The sequence below is a fragment of the Ipomoea triloba genome, chromosome 13 (genome assembly GCF_003576645.1).
Source record: "Ipomoea triloba cultivar NCNSP0323 chromosome 13, ASM357664v1".
NCBI classification, from domain to species: domain Eukaryota; kingdom Viridiplantae; phylum Streptophyta; class Magnoliopsida; order Solanales; family Convolvulaceae; genus Ipomoea; species Ipomoea triloba.
This window is the reverse complement of record NC_044928.1, coordinates 30,719,444-30,740,635: the sequence shown is the minus strand read 5'-3', so window position 1 is coordinate 30,740,635 and position 21,192 is coordinate 30,719,444. Positions and strand designations below refer to the sequence as shown.

Genomic DNA, 21,192 nt, shown 5'->3' with positions numbered 1-21,192 from the left:
GGGGGGGGGGGGGGGGGGGGGGGGGGGGGGAGTTCAAAGAAAATTTATTATTCTATGAATTCATTAGGAACTTATGAAAGAAAGTAGTCCTGATAAGATATATGTGCACTTACAGACAGCATCATAGAACATAAGAAAGATCCAACTGCAACGTCTCGGCCACATGTGATAGGACACCGCGTTAAATACTCAGACATTAATAGTATAGCCGGAGTTATAACAGCATGGCGGAAATCAGAGCATGGAAATATCAGAGACCAAAGTCTCAAAAGAAAGAGTGTTTTCATAGAAGGCCAACAGTTTTTCCCTATCATGGAGCAAATCAAGGTCAGAAGAATGTGTGAGTGGGGAAACTAACATATTGTTATTACTTTTTGCTTCCTACTATGAACAGAACAACACAATCCAAAGATATCCACCAACACCAACCTTCATTTTTAAGATCTTCACAGAGCAGCACCCTAGTTCTATGTAAACGTTGGCGAGCACATATGGCTGCAAAATAGGGGATCTCCGCACTCATCTCCATCAATGGCCTTACAAGGGAATTCAAAAACTTCAAATTTAATGGAACTTTATTTGCCAACACCGCAAAATATTGTAATAATATCCCATAGAATACCTGAGGAAAGAAATTGAATTACCACAAAGTTGGACAGTAGAAAAAGTAATAGTTTAAAAGAACAAGAGAAACTACCACTTACTCTTCTTTTTAATTAAACCAGCATTTCATGTACACACGCACACACAGAGAGCTTGTATGGAAATAAAAGGTTCACAATATAAGACTTGAGTTGTAAAGCAAATAAAAGAGTAAGATAGTTTCATACTTGCATTTTCTTTCGATTTTCAGCAGCAACCTTGATAGCATTGAATGCACGAATTCTACTAATTGCTTCAATTACTTGCTCATCAGAACATTTCTCTAACAATGTAGTAAATTCTTCGAAGCTCTTTGGTGCTTCAATAGTATAAGGAAGTTCGACTCGTTGAGCTGAATGCTGCTTCAAAGGTGATTGAGATTTTTCAGTATCTATTTTATCTTTTTCCTTCCTCTCTGCTTCTATCAAGTTAGATTTTTTTTCAACCTTTGACTCTTTGATTACACCCTTACCAAAATCATCTTCACTGTCCTCTAAATCGGTGCCAACATTCTCATCATCACTCTGTTCCCAGTCTTTTACAGTCTGAGATTTTTTATGTTCATCATCCTCATCACTTCCTTCTTCCTCGGGATCATCTTCATCACTCTCTGAATCATTATCAGAAGATTCGTCTTCATTTTCAGAATTATCCTCATTTTCCCTTCTCAAGATTTCATCAATCCACCCCAATTTAGGTCTGGGCTTTTCATCATTGAAGGAGTCACCAAGATCATCCCCAGATATGGGCTTTTTAGCAGATGCATCATTATCATCATATGCATTATTGTCATCTTCATCACTGGAGTCATCAGTGGCAATCATCCTCTTCTTTCGTTCCTCCTGAAGAAATCCACTTAAGTATTTGGTTGGTACCAATAACAAATACATTTTTTAACAAGACAATAGCAAATTTGAGTGAAATACTAAGGGCATATTTAGTTACAAGAAAAAAGGTTTCCCATTTCCTCATTTCAAGCATTCTAAAATTTTTCAGGTTTTTATTTTCATTGGTTAACTAAAATTTTCTAAATAAGTTTAGGTATGTATGCCTAAAGAATTTTCAGACTGAGGGACTTAGATGTTAAGATAAGATCAATCTTTTACAAAATTTGCATTTTCTCAGATCTTGCGTCAATTATATATTTTAAACATGATAAACAGAAGGTACAATGCAAGTAGAAAACCATGATTCTTTTAGTAATATACCTCCAATCTTTCCAGGCGCTCTTTCTCTTCTTGTGCAATTTCTTCAGGTGTCTTTGCTAATTCTGATGCTCGAGCACGAACATCCAGTGCCATCTCACTAAGAAGCTTGTCATAACTATCAGGTGTTTCCTACCACAATCAATTCAGTACAGCAATCAATATAGACATTCAATTCAAAATGGCAACAGCATTAATAAAGGAGTTAAAATAAGATAAACTAAATTCCAAATTAAATGAAGAATTGGCATGGCTATATTAAAAGAAGTGAAGTGCGTAGAGGACAACTATACCTTTTGCAAAGAATCTTTTCTCTGAGATTCAGCGGCTTTACTTTTCTTTTCATTGTCATTTGGAATGCCCTTGTTAACAAGAGCTTTTAGAGCACTAATCTTGTCTGGTTGTGTAAGTGACACCAATGCTTTGGAGTGCACCATGGATGTGAAATCTTTGTCCAATTGTTCAACGAACTGCTCATTTTCTTCTTTATCCTTTGCTTTTTGAGCCTATTAGGAAAAAAATTGAAACCAAATTTTAAACTCAAATAGTCAAACTATCCCCCTGTGCAAATATAATAAAGTGATCAACCATCCCAACCTTGAAGAATTTACTCTTCAAAATGATTTCTTCCATCACTTCTTTCTTGGATTTTTGCCTCTGCAAAAGGATGTCAGACAAAATTAGTAGCTGAGTGAACAAGAACAAGTAAAGTCCATCAAATTGGCTAGATTTGAATGCATCTCACATCTTCCTGTCCTTCCACCAAACCATGTTGCATAACCTGTGATCCATGAGAATCAAGTTGTTCCAAGATAGCTGGCCTCTCTACGCAGTCAATAGGGAAAAGGAAACAAATTTAAGGTTACTTGAATTTGCATGTAATATATAAGATAGTCTTGTCAGCTCTTTTCAAATGGCACTTCATCATAAAGAAAACCAATATTGGGGACTTACTGTCACCATCATTGAGTCCATCATCCTCATCCTCATCAAATGGTACTTCATCCTCGAAATCGTCCCTTCCTCCTGAGAATCCAACATCTAATTCCTCTTCTTCCCCATCTGACAAGTTATACTTGCTTTTTTTCTTCAATTTCAACTACAATTAGAAATGAAAACCTAGGATTAATACCACAGTCATCATTTCCTTCTGTTTTGTAAATAAGACATGAATAACAGAAATAAATTGCAAAATACAAAATCCACTGATTCTTAAATGTATATTCAACTTCAATTCTTATATGAGCAAAACTTGGACTAGTAGACTACCAGATAAGTAAAACCTTATTGAGCTACAACTACATTTCGAAACAATTAAAAACATAAAATCAATCAACTTGCAGCACTCATGAGCTAATTAAGTATTAAACAGAAGATGAGACTAAAGTTCATGTTTTGCGAGACTAGAACACCAAAAGCATTTACCCTTCGTTCGCGCTGAGACCTGAGAATAGCTTTATCGAACTCCCCAAGCTCTTCATTCTGCTCCCCAATTCTCTTGTCAACAAACACTGAAGACTTCGCACTTTGCTCATACTCCTTCAGCAGCGTCTTCTTCCTCTGTTACCAAAAAAAAAAAGGACAAAATTAGCATAATAAAAAATCAACTTCCACACACCAATGCATTTGTTAGTAACTCCCAGCTTCTTAGAATATCCTAGCGTGGCTGCGTGGGTGTGTGCCAAAAAAAAAAAAAAAAAAAAAAAGACCTTTTCTATGGCGAGAGAGCGTGCAAGGCCAATACGGCGTTCTTCTCCTTTGCGTTTCTTGCCGAGAATGTCAAATTTCCGGCGAGACCAGATGGCTTCGAAAGGATTGGGAGCGGGAGCTTTGAGTTTCATGTCTATGGCCTTTGGGCCGGACTTGTTCCTCTTCTTCCTCTTCTTCGAATTGTCGTTCTTCGTCGGATTTGATTTCTTCCCCATGGTTGAAATTCGCCGGAAACTGGAGGAAAAGGAGCTGTCCTGATGACTATCTCTGAACTGGGTAGGAGAACAGGGGTTAGGGTTTTAGGATTTTTGGGGACGATGATGGAAATTGGACTAAATGGGTTTCACAAAATTAGGAATTGGGATAAGCCCAATCTGGCCTTTAAATTTTGAGTAATATCCAATGGACTTAGGTATGCAAAAGCCCATTATTGTTCCCAACTAGGATGTCTGGCAATAGACAATAGTTATTGGCAAATTATTCTGTGGACTCGAGTCCATCTTGTAAGATGGATCCGAGTCCAAAATACACAATTTATATAATGAATGTTTATGATTTATATATTGAACGTTCACAACTAAATGTTCACAATTTATATATTGAATATTCACAATTTAGATTGTGAACATTCAGTAGATAAATTATGATAGGTTCACCTTGTATGGTGGACTCAGGTCCATGGAATAACTATTGATAGTTATTTTGTAAATCATGGTCTACACAGCTATGTGAACCAAGATCCAATATACATTTTTATAACCCATAATGTACATTATTCTAACTCATAATGTACACTACCTTACCTCATACTACGTAAGTTTTATTATTCTAACTCATAATTTACTACTACAACAATCAATTCAATATGCAAATAAAAAGAACAAAAAAATACAAATAATAGCACTTAATGACCTAAAATAAATTAATTATCATATTCATAGAAAAACAAATTGTTATACAAATTGGCTTACCTCAAATTATAACGATCTCACATTGGACTTGCATCTTTTGGATGATCCTCTTGGAAACTTCATATGTTATTGATCGATAATTTTGTGAGTGTCACCAGATCTAAATTTTTAGTGTCTCTTAACTTGTTGTATTTTAATGTTGTTTCTTTTTCTTTTTTTCGTATAAAATAAATCAATCAAACACTCAAAAATCATATTTTGTACGAAGTGAAATTTAATTTTAAGAGTATATATGGTATATGTTGGTCTCATCATCAGTTAGGTTAAATTCCTTCAAAAGATGAAATTATGCTATAAACACTGAACACATATGGGAAAGTGGTTGCTATTTTGACTCATGAGAATAATAATAGTGATTTAAAGTATGGTGTCCAAATAAAGGTGATCATGTTAGTTTAGTTAAAATAGAAAAATCATGCAAAAAAAAAGGCAATATAAAGTTAGAGAAGCAAATTATTGGAGAAAAATAAAGCTCTATGACTTTTGCACATTTAGAAAAATGAGTTTCCCACTTTCCCCAATCCCTACCAAACAGGGGTCCCATCTTGTCTTTTTTTTTTTTTATAAAATTTGTGTGTGTATATAAAATGTTGATTTCTGCTTTATAAAAATTAAAAAACCAATACTTTGAGTTAAGCTTTTGATTTGTAGTATAAGAGAAGCAACTAGCAAGTGGAAAATTCAAAAGCAAAATATTTTGTGTATATATTTGAATAAAGCATTTAAGAAACTATAATTAAGTGATCTGATCAAATAATTATTATTTTTATGGAAAAATTGCACTTTTCGTCTTTTTAAGTTACAAGGTAATTGTAGAATTCGTCACTAAATTTTAGTCATACTAACTTTTTGTCCTGATACGGAGTATTACTTGAATGATGTCACCCGGATTGATACCCGAGCTCCGACCCGTCATCCGGCCTTACTTGGTCAGTCTCCCGATCAACCGATCTTCTCTAGGCACCCCGCTCAATAAAGTCAGCACTGGCACGCATCCAACCAGTCTTCTATGCGACGAGCTCAGACCGGGCAATCCGAGCTCCGCGTCCCGACCTTTGCCTTTGAGGGTATCGCCCTGAAGGCCCCCTTTACACATGGCCTCGTCACATAGGGCCACCGTCGTAACCCGTGCATGCCCGTCACGCTGCCGCCATGCCGGAGGATCGGGATTTGACCCCTGATGTCTTATAAATACCGCATTTAATGCTAAACAGAAGACTTTTCGGCTGTTTGTGAGATAGAATAGCTAAGTAGTTCGGGAACCTCTAACCCGCTGTTATGTTGGCCGGGCTATCATAAATACATAAATAAGAAAACATATTTAATTTGACCGCACTTTGACTACTACAATGCATATATACCTTATCACGTCCCTAAGTTATCATTGACGACGTTGCACTTTTCGTCCCTTTATTAATAAAACATTAAGAACAAAAGTTGCAATTTTAATATAACTTAGGAACAAAAGTGAGCATAAAAAGACGAAGAGTGCAACCTCAATGATCCATATAAGAAGAAATTAAGCTAGCTAACTACTGATCCTCATCATCCCATTCCAGATTATGCATACACTTTACAACATGCATGTGTGATGTGTCTTCACTTTTCAGACTTTGTCCCCAGAAAGTTCATAGAGCATGTGCACCCATTAGAGCACTGTTCCATTCACGGGGAGCCTATGGTCTTCAAGGAACATCTTTGCCATGATATATGCTGGATGGATAATAATGTTTTACATTCTTAATTCCATTATATGTTCTTTTTCTTATTTGTTTATTGCTTTGAGTTTGGGGGGTGTGGGGATAATGGTTAAAGAATGGCTATTCCAAAATCTTGAGGTGGGTTTAATTTGATTGGATTGTTAGTGAAAATATAATCAAGAATTTTATGGCTGGTATATATGGAGTGTCAATTGATATTATGATTCTAAATTTTGGATAGACATTATTGAATTTGTACCAAGTACAAATCGTTAATTTTTGAAACAATATGGAGCATAAAAAGCTACTATATATTAATCATCGTAGGGTGTATATTTCAAATCTTATCAAGGATCAAATAAAACCCCCACTGCACTCGAGAATCCATGACTTCTCATATGGAAGAGTTGCTTTGTGCCACTAGATCACAAGGTTATTGGTAGTCGATCACAATGCAATTTGTTAAATCAACAATCGAATCGGTGAGTCTATGATCCCTGCTTCTTACCTAAGGAGTGCTTGGTAAATAATTATTAGCTGATTGGTTTAGTGAATTTAACTAATTAATAGTATTAGCTGATTGTAGAAAGATGTTTGGTAAATTAGCTATTAGTTGATAGCGGATTATATGCAAAATGACTTTCTCAAAAAGCTTATCGAAATAGCTACTTTGAGCAGCTTTTTGAATTTTAGCATTTTGGAGTAATAAGTTGTTACAAAAAACTAATTAATCAAACACTTATATTGACTGTTTAACCAAAGCAAACAGATAATAAAGGTCAAATAAGCCAAAATTTGCTGATAAACTAACTATGTTACCAAACCTGATTTAAATCAATTAATTATTCAGTCTAACAAGTGACAAACATTATAGTATCCAATTCAACCACTTCTCATTTTAATATCAACCATATATGTGCTATGTTTTTTTACAAGAATACAAAAAGTATATGTAATAGAGCAAATATTATCCCACTCAAATTAAATGAAACTAGCAACTAACTAATTAACCCAATAACAATATATATATAGTTCATGCCAAAAGCCAAAAATCCTTTTGCCTTTTAGTGGTGATCAAGTAACCCCCAAGCTTCTTGCTTTTCCTCCTCACCGCTATGGCCATGCATGTAGCATTCTGTATGCAATACTCCACCACGCCGCCGCCGCCGGCCGCCGGCCGATTCCCGGCCCACATCATCACCAGCCGCCACGTGGTGGAACGTTTCTTCTGTCCCAAAACCAGCAGCGCCGCCCCTTGCCTCCTTGCCTCCTCCACTATGGCCGGACCTTTTTCCTTTCCTTCTGCTATTATTGCTACCTCAACTTGTACCTATCAATCAAATTAAACCACCCACAAATTTGATTATTTTTTTTAATAATTGATCGAATTCAAAGAAATATAATACATGTTTATATATATATATATATATATGAAATTTCCACACCTCTGGTCTCTTTAGTTTGCAAGTATTTTTCATGGATGAAAGAAATTCAGAGATTCTTGGACTTATTTCTTTGCTATGCTCTTGACCTGTATGCCAAACAATGAAAATTATTAGCTATTTTTTCGGGTGACGAAAGAAACTCGCAACCACTATTTAAGGGTGTGGATTAGGTAAACTTCGTCTTGTAACTCTAGTCAGCAAAGGGCCACCCGAAGGTGTACATTTGATAAACCACACCTTATGACTCTAGTTAACAAAGAATCACAATAAGTTAATGTAAATTACCTGCTCAGACCAAGAATGTCAATAAGTCACTCTCATTAAAAATCAAATTTATAAACTTATGGTGCTGAGTGACGCGTATTTGGTACATATTTAAAAAATCTTAATGATACCCTAGAACTAATGACCAAATTTGCAACTTTGTTAAGACACCAATGACTAAATCTATACCGGGGAATAAATCACACCTCAAAAAGAAAATATAAGCAAATTGAATATGCAAATTAAATCAAACCTTGTTTGGAAGAAGGTTTGGACCGTTGTTTGGTTACATAAAGAAGGACCACAACATCTTGGCTCTGAACCGTGTGGGTGAGTGCCCATTGCAATGCATTCTTAGCTTCAAGGCTTGAATCAACCAAAATCATGATTTTTCGGCCCGGTAACTTTACACTGACGTCGCCAGAATTCTTCTTCTTCTGCTCTTCCTCCTCATCAACATCACCACCACCGCACCCTTTGACCCTTCTCTCTTCTTGATCATCATCATCTTCTTTCTTGGTCGTACCATAATGTTTTGTGTGATTCTTGATTGGTGAAAACCGGATTTGTACATGAGGCCTAATTCTATTCAAGCAAAAGCTTGGAATTGCAATGGTGGCACCAATTCTACCCATGACACTTCTAAGGATCCAAGCTAGAATGCAACACAAAAGCTTAGCATTGTGATTGGAACTTTAGAAAATGTGTTCTTATAGGGAGGGAAAAGTGGGGATAATCATGATGGTTTATGAGAAAGAAAATAAAATAAGAAGAAATGATTAGGGTAACAAAGCAAAAGAGCTTCTAGTATGATGGTATATGACCAATTATAGAGGGGCCTACTAGTTTTTAATGTGAGTATGTAGGTCATAACTCATAACTATCAATGATGTATATACATAACTCCCTTTGTATTAAAAAAAAAAAAAAAAAGCCTTTGAAATAAAATTTGCCTTGTTGATACTTTTGAATTGTGTTAGAAGTTGGAAAGTATTTTAAGCCTTATAAATAAAGTCACAAACAACACTAAAATTAAGTAAAACATGATTATTATCAAAAAAAAAAAAAAAAAAAAAAGTAAAACATGATTTTTGTACTTCTTTTTTTTTTTTTTTAATTTTTGTACTTCAAAATTATTAGGATTTACAAGTTCAATTCTTACCAACATTCTCTTAGTTGAACTCGTCGCACAGAGTCTTTGTAGTGCAATTTACCACCCAAAGCACACCCTCGTATAGCTACGGGATTCCGAGCTTACCCAAAATTAAAATTAAGAGATAAAAACATCTTTTTCATTTAATTTTGTGAATATTATCTACCTAAATACATAATAATTAGGTCTATTTTGTGTCGTGACCCTTTCTTTCCTTTTTTTTTTTTTATATGACTCCTTTTTCTTTTTTATATGACGAGGGAAATCAACAATCACTACCTAAAAATGTATACTGGAGTAAGCATAACCTTGTGACTCTAGCAGTCAAATGACTACAAGGCAGTAAACCAATCTAAGTTATCCATAACTGATCAGTTCAAACCAAAAAAAATTAATAAACTGATCTCTTTAGAGTCCAACTTGTAACCTTTTTTATTTTATTTTTTATTAAAGATTTGATGGCTTTGCCACTAATTAGTTAATTTTAGTTGAGAGTGGGTCTGTAGCTGAACGTGGGTGTCATGAATGTTTATGAAGGGGCATCATTCGGCCATTCTTGATTCTTAAGATTATAAAGGTAACAGCTGTTGGCTTTGGAGACTTTAGCATCATCAGCGGCTATGGAATCTTTTGTTTTTAAGACTCAAATTAAAAGAAAAAAAAAAGGATGAAAACTTTATTAATTGAGTTGACAAGGAATAAAATATATAGGTATATGTAAAATTGATAAAGTTATATCATATTATGTTTATGTTAAGATTGTATAAATTAAACATTCTAATTTCTAAATATGGAAGGTTGTAATAATATTATTTGTGATTAAGAGTAGAATCCACCCAAAAAATTAACTAAATAGGTTGGAGAATGACCTTTTGAATTTAATTCTCAAAAACTGATGTGAGATCGTAACAATAATGTCCATTCTTTGATGCCGATAATGGCATTCCAAACCAAATGAGGTCCCACATACCAACAAAGGGTCTTCTTCATCTTGTCAAATTATACCATGGACCAGGGTCCAAAACGACATTCAATTCGAATTATATAACTATCTGTGTCTAGGTTCTGTGTATATAAGATCAAATTAAAGTTGTGAAAAATAACGATTCAAAAATCAAATATCATCATGTTCTTGTCTAATAGTCTACAAATCACACAAGAGAGATAAATCATACTAGAAAGACGAGTGCAGCATGCATGAATCATGATCAAAAAAGTGTTCCGACAAGAATTAAACCCATGACTTTTAAATACGCTAATCATGCACACCTACTCGGTTATTTCTTTGAATGCTAAATCAACTGTACCATTTGGGCAAATTATACCATGGATTAAAGTCCACCTTGCATTGTGAACTCTATCCAAAATAACACTTAGATTATGTGCTCGTAAATTAATTTTTTTTATATACACACAGTTAATTATCAACTAAAGACACATAATATGTTAACAACAAATACATAATTTTTGAATCAGGGTTTACATTGTACAATGTAGACCCTTGGCGCAAGATTTGTCTAATGACTGGAACGCGCGAATGGCATGAAGCTCCGCCAAGGGTGTATGAGGCGGTCTACAAAGATAAAAAAGGAATCCCCCGTCTAGGAGGATTACTGAACAACAACTAGCTCGTTTCTTTGGGCTTCCTTCTCCTCCCTATATAAAAAATGTAATTTTTATTTATGATCCATAGAATAATGATTGGTATAACAGTTGTAGCTTTTGATATAAGGATTAAATTATAGTTCAATAGTTATATATACACACACTTGTGGCACATTGGCATGGGGACAATCACTCAATCCAATGAGTCAAGCCCAATAAACAGCATGGTCCAATAATCCTTGTTGCCCAAAAAACGGAATCCTTAAGCCTAGAGAATCAATAATAGTCATGACATAACCTTAATTAAACAATCAATTAAGAAGGCAAAACTAATAATATATACCATAAGGTTCAAATGTCACAAACATCATCAGGAACTCCAAAGAGTTGTTATGTCTTAATTATTTAGTTTCACTTACAGCACAGTACTTGAATATATAGGGTAGTTACCCAGAGCACGAAGGGCAGATAAAATCATTAATAATGGCATACTTAATTAGTACTATATATAATATATTATATATATTGATTCATGAAGCAAAGCATCCAAGATGGCATGGAGGATAGAGTGAATCAAGATTAAGGTCTAGGTCATTGTTGTTCCTCCTTGCTTCTTCTGCTGCTGCTTCCCCTTGGTAACTCCCCCTACACCCGTCACCGTATAATCGTGTTAATTATCGATACTCTTTTAAAATAAAGTGAGACTTCTGCGTTAATAACATCATAAAAACGTTACATGAGAGAGGAGAACGATATAATGTACTTAATGTCGCAAACTTTAAGAACAGTAATTCAAAGTTCAAACTCATCTGGACCATACAGTACAATTAGGTTGAGTTAGTTGGGTACAAACCCACTTTGGACAATGTGAGTCGGTCAATATTGTAGAAATGAACAAGGACAAAACCTAACCAATATTTACCAATTAAGGAAAATCTCCCATTACAACAAACTTGCCTAAAGATTACGAGGGTAGAAAATTATTGTCTTTTAGGAGAAAAAGCTAGGGTAGAAGGAGGAATAGTACAATATCCAATTCAACAAGAACCGTTTTCACGATTATCTTCGGTATTGTACACATTTATCAATAACAGTCGCAATCTATTGGTATATGTCAAAATCAAGGACTTATTACTACGCAAAAAAATTATAACTGTTAGCTAAGACACAACTTTATTTTGCAATCAGTACCACGTTCGAATGGCAGAATGTTGGACTCGGCTCTCTGAGCCGGCCACAACCCAACAGTTTATGAGACAGAAACGACTTTACAACAGTTACAAATTAAATCCCACAATGGCAAAAGTAAGGGTTAATATAATCATGCTCCATATGTTGTGAATTTAGTGACACAAAACAAGAAATAATGTATATATATGTTGCTTACCCCATGTTTAAGCCTGGAAGAGATGGCTGTTGAAAGAGGAAGGATGATGAGCCAGGGACTTGATTTTGCTGCTCCCATGGCGCCTGTGGTTGTGCTGCTGCTGCAGCAGCAGCAGTCTTCTCCTTCTCCTTGATCTAACCACACACAAATTAAGTTGCAAATCAAAATCTTGAACAATTTCCCTTTGGAACCAAACAAGAAAGTTCAACCAATCTGCGTCTATAGCATATGCGTTTAAAGTAATTTAGATGCAAATTGTCCTGAACTTCATAAGCAGATGAGCTGTTTTGTACTAGTGAAACATGACATAATTAACAACATATATATCAAGCTCACCTTCTTTGCTAGCATGTTATTTTCCTCGCGAATCGCCCTTTCCTGTCAAAGAATAGGACATAAGTATCAACCCGATTCACCATTTTCTCTGGTCACTAAACGCACAAAAGACTCGTGTTGTTTAAGGTGGAAGAACAACAGCCATTGCATATATAACACACATTATAATGTGGATGGCTAATTAACTATTCTAGGTTCTGGAGAAAGGAAAATCGAGAATATGTTTACTTTAGTAATGGGCATAAGTACCTTCTTTTGAAGCTCAGAAAGTGATTCGTACAGTAATTGATTCTGCAATGCAATTAAATTCAGTAAGAGAATGAAATGTATATGGCAGAAAAAGGAACATGAAGTGTAAACAAACATATATATATCCTACTCTTCTGGATCGAATTAGTTTAAGAGAAGAATCAAGTTGCTGCTCCAAATTCTGCAGATCTTTCAAGCTCAACGAGTCAAGATCTTCTCCCATGTAGTGCCTGCAGAATCAGGGTTCATAAGAATCAATCATTAACAGCAACCAGACATGATCCAAAGCATGTTGGCAAAAACACAGGATCGAGCCCTAACCGTCGCAACATTGGAGCTACACCCAATGTAAGGGGCTCATTGTAGGAATCAGACACTAGTCTTTCAACCTAATAAAATACTGATTCATCTTGATTTACTCCTCCACTATCTTATCAGGCCGTAATTTGGGCCATAGGAGCAAAGTAGGATCGAGCCCTAATAGCCGCAATGTTGGAGTTAAACTCAATGTAAGGAGCTCCTAGAGTCCTAGTAGCTAGGCATTCAAAATGCTTTTTCATCTTGATTTACTCCTCCCCTATCTTATCAGACAGTGATTTGGGTCATATGAGTAAAGTAGGATCGAGCCCTGACAGCTGAACCCTATGTAACGGGTTCCTTGTAGACATCAGAAACCGGTCCTCCCACTTAATAAAATGCTAATTCATCTTGATTTACTCCTCCACTATACTATCAGGCCGTGATGTGGGCCCTAGGAGCGAAGAAATCTTGGCTTTATGTGGGCAAGACATGATTCAAAGCCGTGTCATTTCGGACAGTACTAAACAAATTCCAAGAACCTCGGAGCATGTTCTTACTTATGATTCCTTTTCAGAAGCTCAACCTTGGCCTTCAGCTTAGCGTATTCCAACGTCCAATTTTCCTGCAAAATGGGTTTAATTTACTACATACTATACACAAATAACCCATCAAAGAAATCTAAGAAACATTTATGTTTCAGATATAATAATTTTGGTTAAATCATATCATATATACCGATGATTCAGAGTTGTTAGCAAGCAAGCGTCTCTCTGCGTATGAATATCGTTCATATCGCTCCAGAATCTTCTCCATGCTGCCATTACAGAAAGCTTATAATAATCAGCATCAATGGCAGCTTGTATACAAGAAATTAAAATATTTACTTTTACTACATTGCTTATATATACTCTTTATTTTTTGTAACTTTATAAGTGTAATGTCTAATATTGAATTTTGGTTATGTTTTACTAAATATTTGTATATATCGAGGCATGGCGTACCAAAGCATCAAACTTCAATAAAATTTACACTCCCCGACCCTTTCATAAAGATTGACTTTTTTCTTTCTGAGCACGATATCATTTCAATCTTGATATAAATATACTAAAATGCATGATAGACAAAGTATCCAATTAGGATACTAAAGAGAAATCTCAACTTACACATGTGCTGACTATTTCGTTAGTGTGTGTGCATTTCTGTAATAGACTTTGTGCATTAATATTGTGTATTACAGTCTCAATGTTGCCTCACTAGAACATTAGCCTATATATATATATGGAACACATTATATTAAACATAATTAAAAACCTAGGAGAACACTTACTAGGTTCTACATGGTTTATTATCTCCAAATAATGTTTCATATTAGCTATGATTGACATCTAATTAAGTATCTCAATGATATAAGCTAAGAAAATGGATTACTAATTAATGATAACCAAGAGTGATACTAGACTAGAAACACTATGAATATATAACAATTCATCTAGAAAACGAATTGTTTAACTCATTTGTTTCACGCGCTTAATTAAAACTTTATCTCTTGTAAAATTAAGCTAGAAACACTATGAGTATATAACAATTCATCTAGAAAGTGAACAATTATTTAACTCTTTAATTTATTTTACAAACTAAAACCATGTCTCTGAAAAGTTAGCAAAATCACTCGATCTTAATACCATGTTAGAAACTCGAAAAAAGTTTCAAGAACTAACTAGTGGCATTTCAAGACCTAATAGTATTCTTTAGCAAGATGTTAATCAATACATTCAAACAACTTCAAGATAATACCCTTTGGTCATTAACCTTTTCTTGATCAAAACATCAAACTTTTTAACCTTTGAATCATCAATATATGAAACTTTTATTTTCTCAACCTGTCCGGCCACCACCATCATCATAGGTTACTTTTCCATAAAATAAATTAAACACAAATAAATTAATAAAATTAAGCCAGCACTAACCAAATATACCATTTCATATATATGCTTGGAATACATACATATATAGATACAGACAATACATATATATATATATATGTGTGTGTGTATATACATACATACATATATATATATATATATATATATATATATATATATATATATATATATTAACTATGATAAATTACAAGAACCTAAGAAAAACTTTCTTCAAAAGGGGTAAAGTTACAGTACCTTTTAGATCCACCTTAATTAGCTTAACTAATTGTAGTAAAGAAACACACAAAACATTAATTGTTGCTAAAGAAACACAGGTTGCAACATGGTGTCTTTACCCTTATCCTTCATCAAAATCTGAACATTTCTCAATATAATCAAACACTAAAACTCCTCAAACACATAAAAATTTAACTCCACAAGCAAATTAAACCTAAACCTAATAAGCTACCATGGAAATGAAATCAGCTGTAAAAGAAAGAGAAAATGATGATGACAATTAAACAAGAAAGCCATGGAATGAGAAAAGAGAGGTTTTCACAGATAGATGTGTCATGAAAGTGGAAACCCTAGCTGAGGGAAAGAAAGGAAAGTCCTAAAAAAAATTTAAAAAAAAAAAATTCATGGATATATATATCTATATATGCACATATACATACAAGTTAAGGTTTTAGTGGGTTACCAGGAATCAGTTGAGTATTCAAAAAGCTTTCCCTTATGGGAGAAGACAATCAAGCCCACTTCTGCATCACAGAGCACAGAGATTTCATGAGCTTTCTTCACTAATCCACCTCTCCTCTTTGAGAACGTCACTTGTCTGTTTATCTTATTCTCTATCCTCTTCAGTTCCACCTTTCCTCTCCCCATCTCTCTCTCTCACTTCTTTCTCTCTCTACCTTAAGGGGTTTCTTTTCTTTTTTCCTCTCTTATCTCAACCCCAGCAGCTGCCCACAATCCTCAGCCAGACAACCTAAAAATAGAAACCCTGGGATTTATTAGTACTAATCATGGATTAAAATATTGAAATTAAAAAAAGAAAAGACAAGTTTTACTTCTTTTTTTTTTTTTTTTTATATATTTTTACATGGAATTAACAGAAACCCAATTCTTGGTTTCCCATTTTCTGAGTACCTGAGGTGATCAAGATTGAGTTGATTTAAGAAAAGAAGAGAGGTAGCTAGGTTGTCGGAAAAAGCTGTACGATAAATACTATGAGAGATTGTTTATGCAGATGTATTTGCTTGGCATTTTTAGACTTCATTACTATATTTGAATATTTGATGATAGTATTATTTTTGAAGAATTTGTGTTTTATTGTCAAATCATATCAACGTCATTACACAAAAGTTATAGTGAATAGGAAATAAGCAAATTTTTGTAGCAGTCATCGCTATGTTGCTAGACTCGGCCTTTTCAACTTCCGCCCAACATTTATAAACTCATTATTTTAATTAAAAAAAATACAAATCCATCCTACAAAATTTTATATTCAATTCTAAATATAAAAATGTATAATACTCCCTTTCGTCCAACAATCCTCTCCTAGTACTTGGGGTCATTGCACATTTCGATGACAAAATGTTGAACTTGAGCTTCCAAGTTAGAACCAGCATGCGGTCTTAATTCCATTTTAGATGATTCAATAGAAAAAAAAATGTTATTTTTTCTCATAATTTTACATGATTTAATCCTGGCATACCATTATTTGAGCTGAAAACAAGAGAAAATTTATTTATATTTATTGATTACATGTAAATGGTTTTGCTAATTGACTATTCAATGAAATAATGGAATATCATAAAAATAATTATATAATAAAATAATAAGTAAAAAATTGTAAGGCTTTAAAGTTTAGCCTTAAGATTTGTTATGATATATTCAAACATCAAGGCCAAAGACATTGTAATCAACCGACATAACTGTGACTCTTTAGAGGTTGTTTAAATCCCAGTGAGGCACATAGACATATAATACATTGTAACAGAATCAATAGTAATATAACAAAAAAAGAAAATGGGAATATTATGGGTGGATCTATATTTGTATCATTCGAAAAAGTGTAGTAGCAATAGAACCACTTGTTAATTCAGTTTTTACCTTTTGTTTTTTTAAACCCAGTTTTTACCTAGTTATGTATAAACAAGTATTTTTGCTTTAAACAATACTTTATAATAACATTGTACAAGGTGATGTCATAGTATTAAAAAGAAAATTACTGTTGATCCATGGACTATAGTACGTTGCATTTCCATTTTTGGCCCCCAAATATCTATTCATAAATTTTGCCATATAGACTTTTCTGAATCAAGTAAATTCAATTCAAAATAACATAAACATCCTCATTTTTTTTTAAAGAACATTTGAAACGTGAGCAAGCAAGCTGCTAATTCAACTCTTGTGTGCATATATGCCCCATATTAACGAGGTCATCCCCCACCTGTTATTAGAGAGATCCTTTACAATAATCGCTTAGACATCCCTACTACAAGACTAACTGATAGAGTAAAATACGTGTGTACGATCAAAAATACTCTTTATTCATGAATGGGCCGAGTACAAGGCAGTTATACCCTAATGGAGCTCGGTCAACGTGACAGTGAGTCAGAGGTTCTCGAGCTACTTGACTATTATATAGAAAATAGTCAAAAGTCCTCATCACAACATTAAATGAAGGTATATATAGACTGACAGGGGATAGGTACCGGGCCAGCGGCATGGCGGCTGCGTGGTGGGCATGCACCGGTCCAAAGGCGGGTCCCGTACTCGAAGGCTAGTTGTCGCGAGATCAAAGGGTTTGAACTCCAAGGGAGATGTCCAAGGCCCGCGGGGCGCCTGGTTAGTCCGAGCTTTGGGCAATTGATCAGGATTGGTTCTCAGTCGGCTACGGATAGACCGGGAAGGTCAGTTAGATCGGTCATGTGCTAAAAGACCGGTAACCGAAATAGACCGGGGAATAGTCCCTATCAATGACATATATTATGCGCGCACACACACAAAAAAAAAAAAAAGTAAATCAATTTAAGCAAATATACAAATCAAAAGAGCCTGAATTAATAATCAATAACTAAAAGCATGGTTGAAAAAATCACTACACGCTCGGGAAGTGCCTAGCGCCTAGGTTATTTTTTATTTTTAAATTTTTAAATTCTTTTAAGACTTAATAATTATAAACTATTTAATACTTTAATAGTTAATATTAAAATATTAAATATTAACCTAAAAATATCTAGAATTTGAAACATTTAGGGTTATTCACCTCAAAATAATATTGTTTTAAGTAAAATAAGAGAACTATAATCAGCTTACTAGGTGATCTAATCGGTGCCTAACGCGTCTAAACGAGATTTTTGCAGTACTAACTAAAAGTAAAAAAAAAAATCACCATAAAAACAAGACTATCTAGTAAGCTATGCTAAGTATGTAAGATAGTAGCATCATGCGTTTAAAGCAAACCTATAAAAATAGACATACAGTAGTAGTCCGTAAACAAAAGAGAACCCATTTTTTTTAACGCAAAAAAAACATATAGAAACCATTGAAGCAAGAACAACCACCCTATTATATCATCTGGTGTTGCCCTATTTCTGACCTGATTTTTCACAGTGATAAATGATCATAGCTGAGGATAAGAAAGAAAAGGGGGTTGTCTGTAAAAGCAGCAGAAGTGGGGGAGACGACAGGGGATGTGACACCACAGAGACAACATGGAAGAGGGGAAGATGATATACAAGGATGCGCTGTCGAGTTGTGATTGGTTGAAGGGGACTTAGCATCAGTCCGAGGGTGTGGAGCTCACAGGTTTTAATCTATTTGGAACTGATTCGAATATATGTGGTTGGATCTGTCTTGTCTTACAACTGTCGCCGCCGGGTGTTATACACACTGCTTCACACAACAATTAATTTAATTCACATACATCTCCCATTCCCACCATGTTTGGATCAACAATTTTTTATCTTTTATTTTTACTGTTCGGTCGGTAGTGGTGAAATTAACTAGGTGTTTGCGAGTTCGAATCCTATGCGATGAGTGGTGTTGGGCCGTAAAGGGTTTAGAAAGCTAAGTTCAGCATCTAGCGTTTTGAAAATGTGTGTTGATATAAGGAAATAATTAAAGTTGCGCATTCTCTGCTAATTAGCTATAAATTTTAACATAATGATAAAAGCTTAAAAGGCTAATGCTCATTTAAGATTGATTGGGACTAGGAGGAAATTGTTGGACGGAGGTTGGTAAAAGGCTTAAAATGTCATGTCTAGCATCCAAACCTAGTCCCAACAAGAGAAATTGTGTGTGTATATATATATAGACACACACACACTTGGCTCATGATATACTTTTAGTTTTTATTTATAAGAACATCTTCATCCTAGTATCTTCCGTCAACAAAATCATTGAAATATTATTAAATACAAGGGAAGCACAACAAGGCAACATCCCCAATACCTGTGACCTCTCACTTGGGAAGGCCACAACTATGCCACTTCCACAAGGTCTTTGGCATATAATATTATGTTTATAATGATAATTAGTTGCATAATGTTTATTTTTATAATTGTGTTAAAAGTAGAATTTTTTTTAACCATAGTCAAACAAAGCTTTGAGTAGCTCAACCAAACAAAAAAAGGTTTGATCAAACCTAAACTTTATTTTTTTTAACCTAGCCAAATTTTGATTATTCAACTCCTCTCAATTTGATTATATTCTATTAATAAACACATTTCGTGATTTACCAATCTATTTAAAATTTAAATTCTATTCCCAAATCACAGTAACTCAATGCACATTACGAATCTGTTCATTTTGAAAATAATTCTCACACTATTGCTGTCAAATTTTAAACATTTATTTTTTTTAAATACACCTATCGATCCAATGAGCTAAACTCGTGCCGCAAAATTATTACTCCGTATTATCTATTTCAACAGATCAGTAATCAATTATCCGTACAGCGATAATGGAGAGATGTTGTTGGGACACAGGCCGACGTTGAGTTTAAAGTATGTGCTGTCAATTGCTTATTGGATTAGCGTTTTGTGCACCAGGCAAAAACTAACGGTCGTCTATGTTGGGGTTTAACGGTGTCTCGTGATCCCAAGAAAATCTTTACAATGATATTTAATGCGGAGTATCAATTATTATAAATAAAAAGGGATAATCAAATCAAGTTTAAGCTCTCAAATTTGACTTCCAAGTTTAACTCTCGATAGGAACAGAATGTTAGTGTTATGTGTAAATACAAGAAAAATTTGTTTTACTAACTTTTCAACAATGGATTCATATAGGGGTCACTTATGTGAGACTGTTTTACAGATTAATGCGTTGGATCAAGTCTGATAATGTACATTCACGCTCTCGTTTTGTAGTCGGATCTAGGTCAAACGGTTTGGATCAATGTCAAAATCAACGGGTCAAGCCTATATAATATATAGTCATTTCCACACAAGACAAGGGACTCTTTTTTCTTGACTTCGCTCTCCTCTAAATAGGACTTAGGAGATTTTCTTCTACTTCCTCTCAAAAACATGGAATAAGAAAGGCTTGTTGAGCCAATTTCCTTGATTTTTCTCTCTATTTTCCATACATCTTGCATATACATAGCATACACTACATGAATTTACATCATCAAGGTCAAAATGGAAATGTAATTTTTATACTAAAAAATATAATACTAATCAGGATAATAAAACGTTTCTTACTTACAAGGGAAAATGCAATACTTTTGATGAAAAATGTAATACTTTTAAGTAACAAACACTTGTCAAATGTAAAAGTATTACATTTTTCTTCAAAAGTATTACACTTTTCCATATAAGTAATAAACATTGTAATATTTTTCAAAAAAAAATAAATAAATAAACATTGTATTCTTAATTAGCATTACATTTCTCACCTATAAGTATTACATTTTCATATTGACCCAACTGGTTTCACGGACATTTTCACACAAATTTTTGCGATCATAGAAATATGATCGGGGTTGCAGTTGGTGGATCATCTTATTGGATAGAAGCACATAGGGCTAAGTCTAACATCTTTAATTTATTAATGATAAGTGGGCTAGTTTCTACCCAAGTAAAATAAATAAAGTCAACACTTTTTTTGGGTGGTTTGGGGGAGGGGTGGGAGGAATTGGGATGGTATTCCCCCTCTCTTTTTTTTTCTTTAAAAAAAAAAACATTTATTCATGTGTAAATAGGAAAAGAAGCAAATATGGTATAGTTTGCAAACTAGAAGTTGAAACAAAAAATGGATGATACAAATCCCCTTCCTCGTATTGTCTCTTTG

General features: G+C 34.3%; 3 protein-coding genes across 6 annotated transcripts in view; all 3 read right to left on the bottom strand.

Annotated features, from left to right (window-relative positions):
* The window catches only part of LOC116002242 (nucleolar protein 14), a 6,944-nt gene extending 3,078 nt beyond the window's left edge, over positions 1-3,866 (bottom strand). For both annotated transcript variants that reach the window (XM_031242341.1, XM_031242340.1), the window contains exons 1-10: positions 3,557-3,866; positions 3,273-3,407; positions 2,802-2,946; positions 2,593-2,672; positions 2,445-2,504; positions 2,141-2,353; positions 1,851-1,979; positions 831-1,484; positions 430-622; positions 114-307 (exon numbers count right to left, since the gene is read on the bottom strand). In XM_031242341.1, the coding sequence (XP_031098201.1) occupies positions 114-307; positions 430-622; positions 831-1,484; positions 1,851-1,979; positions 2,141-2,353; positions 2,445-2,504; positions 2,593-2,672; positions 2,802-2,946; positions 3,273-3,407; positions 3,557-3,772 (2,019 nt within the window). In that variant the 5' untranslated portion in view covers positions 3,773-3,866. The remainder of the gene's footprint in view (positions 1-113; positions 308-429; positions 623-830; positions 1,485-1,850; positions 1,980-2,140; positions 2,354-2,444; positions 2,505-2,592; positions 2,673-2,801; positions 2,947-3,272; positions 3,408-3,556) is intronic.
* A 3,233-nt stretch (positions 3,867-7,099) lies between these two features.
* Positions 7,100-8,684, bottom strand: LOC116002785. Its single transcript, XM_031242954.1, has 3 exons — positions 8,191-8,684; positions 7,674-7,759; positions 7,100-7,558 (listed from the first exon to the last, which is right to left on the bottom strand). The coding sequence occupies exons 1-3, from the start codon at positions 8,570-8,572 to the stop codon at positions 7,262-7,264; spliced, it is 765 nt and encodes a 254-aa protein (XP_031098814.1). The 5' UTR covers positions 8,573-8,684; the 3' UTR covers positions 7,100-7,261.
* A 2,326-nt stretch (positions 8,685-11,010) lies between these two features.
* LOC116002757 (truncated transcription factor CAULIFLOWER A-like) lies at positions 11,011-16,153 on the bottom strand. Of its 3 annotated transcripts, none has more exons than XM_031242921.1 (9): positions 16,039-16,153; positions 15,590-15,877; positions 13,703-13,781; positions 13,525-13,589; positions 12,798-12,897; positions 12,668-12,709; positions 12,419-12,460; positions 12,083-12,216; positions 11,011-11,340 (listed from the first exon to the last, which is right to left on the bottom strand). In XM_031242921.1, exons 2-9 carry the CDS (start codon positions 15,772-15,774, stop codon positions 11,226-11,228), a joined length of 762 nt encoding a protein of 253 aa, XP_031098781.1. In that variant the 5' UTR covers positions 15,775-15,877; positions 16,039-16,153; the 3' UTR covers positions 11,011-11,225. The 3 variants fall into 3 exon arrangements, with proteins under 3 accessions (XP_031098781.1, XP_031098782.1, XP_031098783.1); XM_031242922.1 differs by lacking the exon at positions 16,039-16,153 and adding an exon at positions 15,992-16,014; XM_031242923.1 differs by having other exon boundaries at positions 11,288-11,402.
* Positions 16,154-21,192: the final 5,039 nt, after the last annotated feature.